Here is an 11,697-nt window from a genome sequence, read left to right as displayed (position 1 = left end):
CTGTCTCTTGGTCTCAGGTACAGTATCGATGCATCAGATGGTTGCCATGGTGATCTGCTTCGTCTTTGTCATCATCGTCACCGTCACAGTCTTCATCTACAGGTGAGACACACACAGGTTTGTACGTCTATCCTTGTGAGGACCCTCTGAAGGTGAGTCCTCACAAGGATAGCTGGATAAGAACACACAGTTTGTGTTGGTTGGAGCTCTCACTGCATCTCTCTGTCTCTGCTAACGACAGGCTAACGACAGGCTAATGAAAAGCTAACGACAGGCTAATGAAAAGCTAACGACAGGCTAATGAAAAGCTAACGACAGGCTAACGAAAAGCTAACGACAGGCTAACGACAGGCTAACGAAAAGCTAACGACAGGCTAACGACAGGCTAACGAAAAGCTAACGACAAGCTAACGACAGGCTAACGAAAAGCTAACGACAGGCTAATGAAAAGCTAACAAAAAGCTAACGACACGCTAACGAAAAGCTAACGACAGGCTAATGAAAATCGAACGAAAAGCTAACGACAGACTAACGAAAAGCTAACGACAGGCTAACGAAAAGCTAACGACAGGCTAACGAAAAGCTAACGACAGGCTAACGAAACGCTAACGAGAGGCTAATGAAAAGCTAACAAAAAGCTAACGACAGGCTAACGACAAGGTAACCAGGCAGACGGACAGACAGACCGTGTTTACTTCCTGTGGATCATCTCTGTTTAACTCATCACTTCATTATTTATCCTCCCCTCACCTCTCTCTGCCCCCCCCCACCCACAACACACACACACACACACACACACACACACACACACACACACACACACACACACACACACACACACACACACACACACACATTCCCCCCCACAGGAAGTTGAAGCTAGAGAGTGAGCTTTCTGCCCAGCTGTGGAGAGTTTCCTGGGACGACATCCAGATCAGCGACCTGGAAAAAGTCCTGAGGAGAACCTGCAGCCGGCTCACCCTGTCTCTGGTAACACACTAATCAGCTATTGATCAGCTACTGATCAGTTTCAGTTATCGACAAGACCGAACTGCTCTTCCTTCCAGGGAAAGACTGTCCCACTCTCGACCTGACTACTACCTTCAACAACTCTGTTATCCCGACCCTGACTGATAAGAACCTCGGAGACACTCGACAGTCAACTCTCTCTTACTGCCAACATCACTGCAACAACACGTTCCTGTAGATACATGCTGCACAACATCAGGAGAATACGTCCTCTTCTCACTCAGAAGGAGGTGCAGGTTCTGGTGCAGGCTCTGGTCCAGGCTCTGGTCCAGGCTCCGGTCCAGGTTCTGGTCCAGGTTCTGGTCCAGGTTCTGGTCATCTCACATCTGGACTACTGTAACTCTCTCCTGGCAGGTCTACCTGTTAGTACCATCTGACCTCTGCAGCTCATCCAGAATGCAGCTGCTCGACTTTAACCTCCTAGATTCACTCACACTACCCCGCTCCTCCTCCTCCTCCTCCTCCTCCTTTACCTTGAATAGTAGAACTTTAGTATCTTAACATGGAACTTACTGATAGAACTTTGTAGTTTGGCTTTCTGGAAGAAATTGTATTTTCTTGATTCCTGTTGTTCTGAATTTGTACCCTCATGTTGAAATGACCTTCTTGTAAGTCTTTGGCTAAAAGAGTCAGATAAATGTAATGTAATGTAATATTGATCAGCTACTGATCAGTAAACAGTAAACTTCCTCTAAATGTTCTGCAGAAAGGATCCAACTACGGTTCTCTGATGAGTGTGGCGGGGAACCTGCAGATCTACACCAAGACCGGGTACTACAAGGTCTGTCCATCTCACACCCTCTGGTCACATGACCATAACAGACGCTCACATGACTCTGTGACAGATGATGTCATTTCTCCTTTTTGTCTCCTTTTTGTGTCCTTCAGGGAAATCTGGTGGCCATCAAGTACATCAACAAGAAACGCATTGAGCTGACCAGGAAGGTTCTGTTTGAGCTGAAACATGTAAGAACTCTGCCCACCTGACCTACCACCTACCACATACCTACCACCTACCTACCACCTACACACCTACCTACCACCTACTTACCACCTACCACCTGGCACCTACCATCTACCTACCTACCAGATAGATAGATAGATAGATAGATAGATAGATAGATAGATAGATAGATAGATAGATAGTTACTTTATTAATCCCCAAGGGGAAATTATTTCGCTACAGCAGCATTTATAGATACAGGAAAGAAATAAAATAACAGTAAAAAATATTAAATATAAAAAACCTACCTACCACCTACCTATTGCAGCGATGTTGGCAGTAAGAGAGAGTTGACTGTCGAGTGTCTCCGAGGTTCTTATCAGTCAGGGTCGGGATAACAGAGTTGTTGAAGGTAGTAGTCAGGTCGAGGGTGGGACAGTCTTTCCCTGGAAGGAAGAGCAGTTCGGTCTTGTGGAGGTTGATTTCCAGGTGGTGTGAGGACATCCACTGAGAGATGTCAGTCAGACAGGCAGAGATTCATGCTGCTACCTGTGTTTCAGATCGGGAAAAGAGAGGATCAGTTGGGTGTCATCAGCATAGCTGTGGTAGGAAAAGACATGCGAGTGAAGGACAGAGCCGAGAGAGTCGGTGTACAGAGAGAAGAGGAGGGGACCCGGGACGGAGCCTTGAGGGACACCAGTAGTGAGAGGACAAGGTTCAGACACAGATCCTCTCCAAGTTCCCCGGTAGGTGAGGTCGTTGAGGTCGGATGAGAACAGGGAGAGAGCAGAGCCTGAGACACCGAGGTCCTGAAGGAGGAAAGAAGGATCTGGTGGTTCACTGTGTCAAATGCAGCAGAAGGTCTAGAAGGATCAGGACAGAGGACAGAGAGGCTGCTCTAGCAGTGTGAAGCTGCTCAGAGACAGAAGGAGGACCGTCTCTGTTGAGTGGTCTGTTGAAACCAGACTGGTGGTCAAGAAGGTTATTATGGTGGAGATAGGAGGAGAGTTGGTTAAAGATAGCTCGCTCCAGAGATTTAGAAAGAAAGGAAAGAAGAGAGACGGTCTGTAGTTGTTTACTTCAGACGGGTTGAGGAGGAGTTTCTTCAGGAGAGGGTTCACTCTCCTTCAGAGAGTTCAGGAAACAGACCGTTGACAGAGAAGTGGTGATGAGATGGAGAGAAAAGGAAGAAGGTCTGGAGCAACAGACTGGAGAATGTGAGATGGGATGGGGTCAATGGGGCAGGTGGTTGGGGGGGGTGGAGGTTACCAAGGTAACAACTTGATTGGGAGACGGGGGGGGGGGTGAAAGTGGCTTGGTGGAAGGATGGAGGGAGGAGTTGGGGAGAGAATGGGTCAAGGAGGTTGGAGAAGATGGGGAAGATGGAGAATAGCTTTTTGGGGTTGGAAAATGAGGATTGAATTCTGGTTTGGCTGCAGAGAAAGAGGAGAGAGACAAGAGGAGGAGGAGGACAGAGAGGAGGAGGAGGACAGATACAATCAAGAGAGGAAGACAGATGATAAAGGAGAGTGTCTGTGGCTGAGTTAGGATGCATGAAGGAGAAAGAGTCAGTTGAAGGGAGGGCAGATAAAACAGAGGAGGGAGAGAGGAGAGGGAGAGGAGGCGAGAGAGGAGGAGGGAGAGAAGAGGGAGAGAGGGAGTGAATGTTGTGACGGACAGGTCCAGAGTCTGTTGATGTGGTCAGGTTGTCAGTTAGAGAGAGTCAGAGATAAAGAAGTGGTCGGAGACATGAAGTGGAGTTACAGTGAGGTTAGATGTGGAGCAGTTTGTGGTGAAATATAGTCCAGGTGGTTCCAACCTTTGTGAGGAGGAGGTGAAGGACTGAGGGAGACAGCAAAGGAAGACAGGAAGAGCACAAGGTCAGATGACTTCTCAGTCTGGATGTTAAAGTCACCCAGAAGGACAAGTGGAGGACCATTTTCTGGGACGTTTGACAGGAGGACGTCTAATTCGTCCAATAAATCTCCCAAAGGACCTGGAGGACGGTAGAGGACAACAATGTTTAATTGGACCGGATGAGTAACTGTCACAGCATGAAACTCAAGAGACAGTGAGGTAGGAAGTGGAAGTGGGTAAAGAGAAAACCTCCATTTGGGGAGATGAGTAGACCTGTCCCCCCCATTACCTCCCTCCACCTACCACCCACCTACCTACCTCCTTTCACCCACCTACCAACCAACCAACTTACTAACTTACTAACCGACTGACAGAATTACTTCCCATCTCTTCCACCGACTGACCTGCCAACATCAACTAAAAACCAAACAATTTACCTCGGTATCCAACCTCCCTGACTCCTCCCCCTCTCAGCTCCAGCTGCCTTGCTGTAGGTTACTGGTGCTGTTGTTGGTTTTCAACCAGCAGTGTCTGTGTTTCTGCAGATGCGTGACGTTCAGAATGAACACCTGACCAGATTCATCGGCGCCTCCATCGACTCGCCGAACATGTGCATCATCACGGAGTACTGTCCCAGAGGCAGCCTGCAGGTACCGGAACCAGAACTCTGGACCAACCGGCCCAGTACATCGAGGAACCATCACCACAGTCTAGACGTGTCCCCTCAGTGAGACGTGTCCCCAGTGTAGATGTGTCCCCTCAGTGTCCCCTCAGTGTATACGTGTCCCCTCAGTGAGACATGTCCCCAGTGAGATGTGCCCCCTCAGTGAGACGTGTCCCCAGTGTAGACGTGTCCCCTCAATGTTCCTTCAGTGTAGACGTGTCCCCTCAGTGAGACGTGTCCCCAGTGAGAAGTGTCTCTGTCTTCCAGGACCTGATGGAGAGCGACAGCATCACTCTGGACTGGATGTTCAGATACTCTCTCATCAATGACATCGTCAAGGTAACGACCTCTCATCCTGTTGGGGGGCGGGAGGGGGATCTCTGACATCTACTCATTGATTTACCCAGAATGCTTTTCATCTTTCTTTCTTTGTCTCCAGGGCATGGCATTCCTTCACAACAGTGTCATCGTCTCCCACGGCAACCTTAAGTCCTCCAACTGTGTGGTGGACAGTCGCTTCGTCCTAAAGATCACTGACTACGGACTGCAGAGTCTCTGGACAGGAAGCTGCAGCGAGGACACGCACGCCTGCTACGCACGTAGGACACACACACACACACACACACACACACACACACACACAGAGACACACTCAGACACACACTATTATATGATGATATTAATATATTATGGTTTTATTATTGATCACCTGACAGGTAAACTGTGGACGTCTCCGGAGCTGCTGAGGACGGACTGCCCCCCCCCCTGTGGGACTCAGAAGGGGGACGTGTACAGCTTCAGTGTGATCCTCCAGGAGGTGGCGCTGCTCCGAGGAGTCTTCTATCTCGACACACACTCCCACACTCCTAAAGGTCAGCGGGTTTACAGGACATCAGGGGACGACAGAAAACTGACGCCTCACATAAAAAGTCTCCACCTGAAAAGTCACAGCCGTGTGTGTGTGTGTGTGTGTGTGGGGGGGAGGGGGGTCACGTGATGACATCACTGTCCTGGTTGCATTCCCGTGTGGCAGCTGGATGACACACTGCTGTCAGCACACACACACCAACACACCTGTCCTAAACATGAGGTCCCCCTCCCTCCTCCCAGAGATCGTCCAGGCGGTGGTGCAGGGCGGTGCCCCCCCCCTCCGTCCGTCCCTCTGCTGCCACAGTCACAGCGAGGAGCTCGGTGTCCTGATGCAGCGCTGCTGGAACGAAGAACCGAGTGAGAGACCTGACTTCAACACCATCAAGATTCTGCTGAGGAAGCAGCACAGGTTCTCTATGGTTCTTTATGGTTCTCTATAGTTCTTTATGGTTATTTGTGGTTCTCTACGGTTGTTTATGGTTCTCTGAGGTTATTTATGGTTCTCTACAGTTCTTCATGGTTCTCTATGTTTCTTTATGGTTAACTATGGTTCTTTACAGTTCTCTACGGTTCTTTATGGTTCTCTACAGTTCTTCATGGTTCTTTATAGTTCTCTACGGGTATTTATGGTTCTCTACGGGTATTTATGGTTCTCTACGGTTCTTTATGGTTAACTATGGTTTTCTGCTGTTCTTTATGGTTTTTTATGATTCTTATGGTCCCTCAGAGGTTATGGGTCCAACATCCTGGACAACCTCCTGTCTCGGATGGAGCAGTACGCCAACAACCTGGAGGAGCTGGTGGAGGAGCGAACTCAGGCATACCACGAGGAGAAACGCAAGGCGGAGAACCTGCTGTACCAGATACTACCACAGTAAGTACTACAGTACTACTACAGAAAGTACCAGAGTAAGTACTACAGTAAGTACGACAGTACTACTACAGTAAGTACTACAGTAAGGTGGTGGTTCTGTCTGTGTGTCAGTTCTGTTGCAGAGCAGCTGAAACGAGGTGAGACGGTTCAGGCCGAAGCGTTCGATTCCGTCACGATCTACTTCAGCGACATTGTTGGCTTCACCGCGCTTTCAGCAGAGAGCACGCCGCTGCAGGTCAGTAGAACCCAGTAGAACCCAGTAGAACTCAACAGAACACAGCTACTGATCAGTAGAACACAACAGAACACAGCTACTGGTCAGTAGGACCCAGTAGATAGATAATAAATAAATAGATAAATGGATGGATAGATAATAGAGAGATGGATGGATGGATGGATGGATAATAGATAGATGGATGGATGGATGGATAATAGATGGATGGATAATAGATAGATGGATGGATGGATGGATGGATAATAGATAGATGGATGGATGGATGGATAATAGATGGATGGATAATAGATAGATGGATGGATAATAGATGGATGGATGGATGGATGGATAATAGATAGATGGATGGATAATAGATAGATGGATGGATGGATGGATAATAGATAGATGGATGGATGGATGGATAATAGATAGATGGATGGATGATAGATAGATAGATAGATGGATGGATAATAGATAGATGGATGGATGGATGGATAATAGATAGATGGATGGATGATAGATAGATGATAGATAGATGATAGATGGATGATAGATAGATAGATAGATGATAGATAGATAGGTAGATAGATACTTTATTAATCCCCATAGATAGATGATAGATAGATAGGTAGTTACTTTATTAATCCCCAAGGGGAAATTGTTTTCGCTACAGCAACATTTATAGATACAGGAAAGAAATAAAATAACAGTAAAAATATTAAATATAAAAATGCACAGTATATACAATAAAGTAGAGTAAAATAGAATAATTAAATTAAAACTAACTAAACAATAGTGCAAAGTTGTTTTTTTATTTGCTTTTTTTTTAATATTTAAACAAACAAGAAAAACAGACAACCAACAGTGTTATTGTTGTGTGATGGATTTTGCCAGAGGTGAGTTATTGTACAGTCTTATTGTAGTGGACAGGAATGATCTCCTGTATCTGGAATAATCTCCTGTATCTGGAATGATCTCCTGTATCAGGAATGATCTCCTGTATCTGGAATGATCTCCCGTATCAGGAATGATCTCCCGTATCAGGAATGATCTCCCGTATCAGGAATGATCTCCCGTATCTGGAATGATCTCCCGTATCTAGAATGATCTCCCGTATCTGGAATGATCTCCTGTATCAGGAATGATCTCCCGTATCTGGAATAATCTCCTGTATCTGGAATGATCTCCCGTATCTAGAATGATCTCCTGTATCTGGAATAATCTCCTGTATCTGGAATGATCTCCCGTATCAGGAATGATCTCCCGTATCAGGAATGATCTCCCGTATCTGGAATAATCTCCTGTATCTGGAATGATCTCCAGTATCAGGAATGATCTCCCGTATCAGGAATGATCTCCCGTATCTGGAATGATCTCCCGTATCTAGAATGATCTCCCGTATCAGGAATGATCTCCCGTATCTGGAATAATCTCCTGTATCAGGAATGATCTCCCGTATCTGGAATGATCTCCCGTATCTGTATCTGGAACGATCTCCTGTGTCTGGAATGATCTCCTGTATCTGGAATGATCTCCTGTATCTGGAATGATCTCCTGTATCAGGAATGATCTCCTGTATCAGGAATGATCTCCTGTATCTGTCCTTGTGACAGCAGCTGGAGGAGTCTTTAGGAGAACGTCCTCCTCTGTCCCTGCAGCAGGTGGAGAGGGTGGTCAGGATTATCCAATATGGATAATAGTTTGTTCAGTGTCCTCCTCTCCACCACCTTTTCCAGACTGTCCAGTTTGTAGCCGATGATGGAGCCGGCCTTCTTAACCAGTTTGTTAAGTCTGTTGGTGTCTCCGGCTCCAATGCTGCTCCCCCACCACCTCTCCCCACCAGCAGACCCCAGCGAAGTACAGTTCACTGGCCACAACAGATGGTAGAACATCTCCAACATCTCGCTGCACACATTGAAGGATCGAAGTTTCCTCAAGAAAAAGAGTCGACTCATCCCCTTCTTGTAGACAGCGTTGATGTTGGTCTTCCAGTTCAGTCTGTTGTCATGGAGACACCAGGTACTTGTACTCCTCAACCATGTCCACCTCCTCTCCCAGAACTCTCAGCGGTTGTGGAGCCGTCGTCTTCCTCCTGAAGTCGACCACCATCTCTCTGGTCTTGGCCACGTTCAGGAGCAGGTGATTCCTTCCCGCCCACTCCACAAAGTCCTCCACTACTGCCCTGTACTCGTCCTCCCGTCCGTCCCTTATACATCCTACCACTGCAGAGTCATCAGAGAACTTCTGCAGATGTCTTGACTCTGAGTTGTACTGGAAGTCAGTGGTGTAGAAGGTGAACAGAAAGGGAGACAGAACAGTTCCCTGAGGAGCTCCAGTACCACCGACCACCGTATCAGACAGCACACTGCCCAGACGGACAAACTGTGGTCTGCCTGTCAGGTAGTCAGTGATCCAGGAGATGGTGGACGTGTCCACCCCCCGCCCCCACCACCCAACACCCCCCACCACCCGCAGCTTCTCACTCAGCAGCAGTGGTTGGATGGTGTTAAATGCACTGGAGAAATCAAAGAAAGTGATTCTCACAGAGTCACCGGTTCCATCCAGGTGAGACTGAGCTCGTTGCAGCAGGTAGATGATGGCGTCGTCCACTCCCACATGAGGCTGGTACGCAAATTGCAGATGGTCCAGAGAAGATTTCACCAGCGGCCTGAGGTGGGCCAAGACCAGCGCGCCGAGCTCGTCCGTCTTATTGGCTAACGACCTCACGTTCCCCATTAAGATCTCCGGTACCGATGGTTTATATTTCCTCCTTTTCGCCTTCAGCTTAGCTCCAGCTCTGCAACCCCGACGTCTTCTCCGAAGTTCGTCCGGGATTTCAGGCCTCGCTCCGGGCAGCAGCAGTAGAGGGCTACTCAGCACGATCAGCTGATCACGAGAGTAAACAATGTCAACTGTGTGTGGCTCTCCGTTACGAAGAGGGAAAAAAGTAGAAGAGCCACCAGAAAAGTGGAAAAGTTACGGTCCATTGTCTGACCGTCACTTAACACACATGAAGAAAAAAAAAAAAAACTCCGAAGAGAGAGGAAAGAAAGAAAAAACTTAAAACAAAACACACTCAGGGGAGCTGCTGTAACAGGCTGCCACTAGCACGGCACCATCTTCGGATTTATTTAGAACACAACAGAACTAAGCTGTCTAGCTAGTAGAACCCAGTAGAGCACAACAGAACACAGCTACAGGTCAGTAGAACAGGGTTCAGTGTCCTGAACTAGCAGGTTTCCATCTGGTGGTCGGAGTCGATACTACAACACATTTTCTTCCAACTGTTGAGTCAATGTGAGTTTGTGCTGAGGTTGGTGCGAGATTGGATCACCGGGAGAGACACACTGTTTACTCTGCAGTGATTGGTTGTTGTAACGGATTTTTTGTTGTTGTTTTCACCTGCAGGTCGTGACCTTGTTAAATGACCTCTACACCTGCTTCGATGCCATCATCGACAACTTTGATGTTTACAAGGTAAACATTCTGGAACTACTCATGCTGTCCCATCTGTGCTAAGCTATGCTAACACTTGGCCCTGCAGCAGTAGATGTGGATCAGAACTGCTTGAAGGTGAGTGTGCTGCCCCCCTCAGGTGGAGACCATTGGTGACGCCTACATGGTGGTCTCCGGCCTCCCCGTCAGGAACGGGAACCTCCACGGCCGCGAGGTCGTCCGCATGTCGGTGGCCCTGCTGGATGCCGTCAAGAGCTTCAGGATCCGACACTGCCCGGACCAGAAGCTCCGCCTCCGCATCGGCATCCACAGTGGTACTACACAACACCAGTACTACCTGTACTCCAGAACCCTGCGGTACTACTAACAGGGGCTGACTGTGTACTTGTGGTGTTCAGGTCCGGTGTGTGCCGGTGTGGTCGGGTTGAAGATGCCCCGGTACTGTTTGTTTGGAGACACTGTCAACACTGCGTCACGCATGGAGTCCACCGGAGAGGGTAAGACCTGGACCCTGAACTGGACCTGAACCCTGAACCAGACCTGAACCGGACCTGAATTAGACTTGAACCCTGAACCAGACTTGCACCCTGAACCGGCATCCTGAACCTGATGTCATGTGTGATGTCTTGTGTGATGTCATCTCTCTGCAGCTCTAAGGATTCACGTGTCGGAGGCGACCCGTCAGGTTCTGCAGGAGTTCAGCTGCTTCCAGCTGCAGCTCAGAGGAGAAGTGGAGGTGAAGGGGAAAGGACACATGAGGACGTACTGGCTGCTGGGAGAGGACAACTCCACCTGACGGAGAACAAATCCACCTGACGGAGACAACTCCACCTGACAGAGGACAGACGGAGACAATTCTGCCTGACGGAGAACAAATCCACCTGACGGAGACAACTCCACCTGACAGAGGACAGACGGAGACAACTCCACCTGATGGAGACAACTCTACCTGACGGAGACAACTCCACCTGACGGGACTGATGGAGGACTGATGGAGGACTGACAGAGGACTGACCCCGTCCCCTGCTCTCTCATTGGATGACATCATTAAAACTGTTGAAGAAAACATGAATGTTTCTGTAAAATAAAACTGTAAATAAACAGTTTGATATGTTTGTTGTTATTATGAAGACCAGGATCCATTTAGACCTGTAGACCAGGATCCATGTAGACCTGTAGACCAGGAACCACCCAGGAACCATGCAGACCTATAGACCAGGAACCGACCAGGAACCATGTAGACCAGGAACTATCCAGGAACCATGTAGAGCTGTAGATGGATAGATAGTTACTTTATTAATCCCACGAGGGAATTTTGTTTCGCTACAGCAGCATTATAGGTACAAGAAATGAACTAAAAAAACAGTAAATTATTAAATATAAAAATACACAGTATATACGATAAATTGAATCAAATAAAATAGAATAAATTAAAACTAACTAAACAATAGTGCAAAGATTTAAACAAGAAAAACACAACCAACGGTGTTATTGTTGTGTGATGGATTTTGCCAGAGGTGAGTTATTGTACAGACTTATTGTAGTGGACAGGAATAATCTCCTGTATCAGGAATGATCTCCTGTATCAGGAATGAGGAATGATCTCCTGTATCTGGAATGATCTCCTGTATCTGGAATGAGGAATGATCTCCTGTATCAGGAATGATCTCCTGTATTAGGAATGAGGAATGAGCTCCTGTATCTGGAATGATCTCCTGTATCTGGAATGATCTCCTGTATCAGGAATGATCTCCTGTATCTGGAATGATCTCCTGTATCTGGAATGATCT

The 11,697-nt window shown here is 47.6% G+C and overlaps 1 protein-coding gene across 3 annotated transcripts in view; it reads left to right on the top strand.

Moving 5' to 3' along the window:
- LOC138637156 (atrial natriuretic peptide receptor 1-like) overlaps window positions 1-10,864 on the top strand; it is a 21,879-nt gene extending 11,015 nt beyond the window's left edge. The window contains exons 8-23 of one of the 3 annotated variants that reach the window (XM_069725660.1): window positions 18-102; window positions 870-990; window positions 1,736-1,810; window positions 1,918-1,995; window positions 4,375-4,479; window positions 4,761-4,832; window positions 4,933-5,092; window positions 5,210-5,365; window positions 5,604-5,772; window positions 6,091-6,237; window positions 6,349-6,472; window positions 9,860-9,928; window positions 10,047-10,221; window positions 10,306-10,404; window positions 10,558-10,738; window positions 10,808-10,864. In XM_069725660.1, coding sequence (XP_069581761.1) covers window positions 18-102; window positions 870-990; window positions 1,736-1,810; window positions 1,918-1,995; window positions 4,375-4,479; window positions 4,761-4,832; window positions 4,933-5,092; window positions 5,210-5,365; window positions 5,604-5,772; window positions 6,091-6,237; window positions 6,349-6,472; window positions 9,860-9,928; window positions 10,047-10,221; window positions 10,306-10,404; window positions 10,558-10,703 — 1,781 coding nt within the window. In that variant the 3' untranslated portion in view covers window positions 10,704-10,738; window positions 10,808-10,864. Of the gene's footprint in view, window positions 1-17; window positions 103-869; window positions 991-1,735; window positions 1,811-1,917; window positions 1,996-4,374; window positions 4,480-4,760; window positions 4,833-4,932; window positions 5,093-5,209; window positions 5,366-5,603; window positions 5,773-6,090; window positions 6,238-6,348; window positions 6,473-9,859; window positions 9,929-10,046; window positions 10,222-10,305; window positions 10,405-10,557 lie in introns of all 3 variants that reach the window. The other 2 variants (XM_069725659.1, XM_069725658.1) reach the window with 2 other exon arrangements.
- Window positions 10,865-11,697: the final 833 nt, after the last annotated feature.

Source organism: Brachyistius frenatus, unplaced genomic scaffold (assembly GCF_029030835.1).
Source record: "Brachyistius frenatus isolate BFR_SWC_R1_liver_20210118 unplaced genomic scaffold, ASM2903083v1 Contig_436, whole genome shotgun sequence".
NCBI classification, from domain to species: domain Eukaryota; kingdom Metazoa; phylum Chordata; class Actinopteri; family Embiotocidae; genus Brachyistius; species Brachyistius frenatus.
Note: the sequence above shows the minus strand (reverse complement) of the source record. Positions and strands in the feature narration are given on the sequence as shown.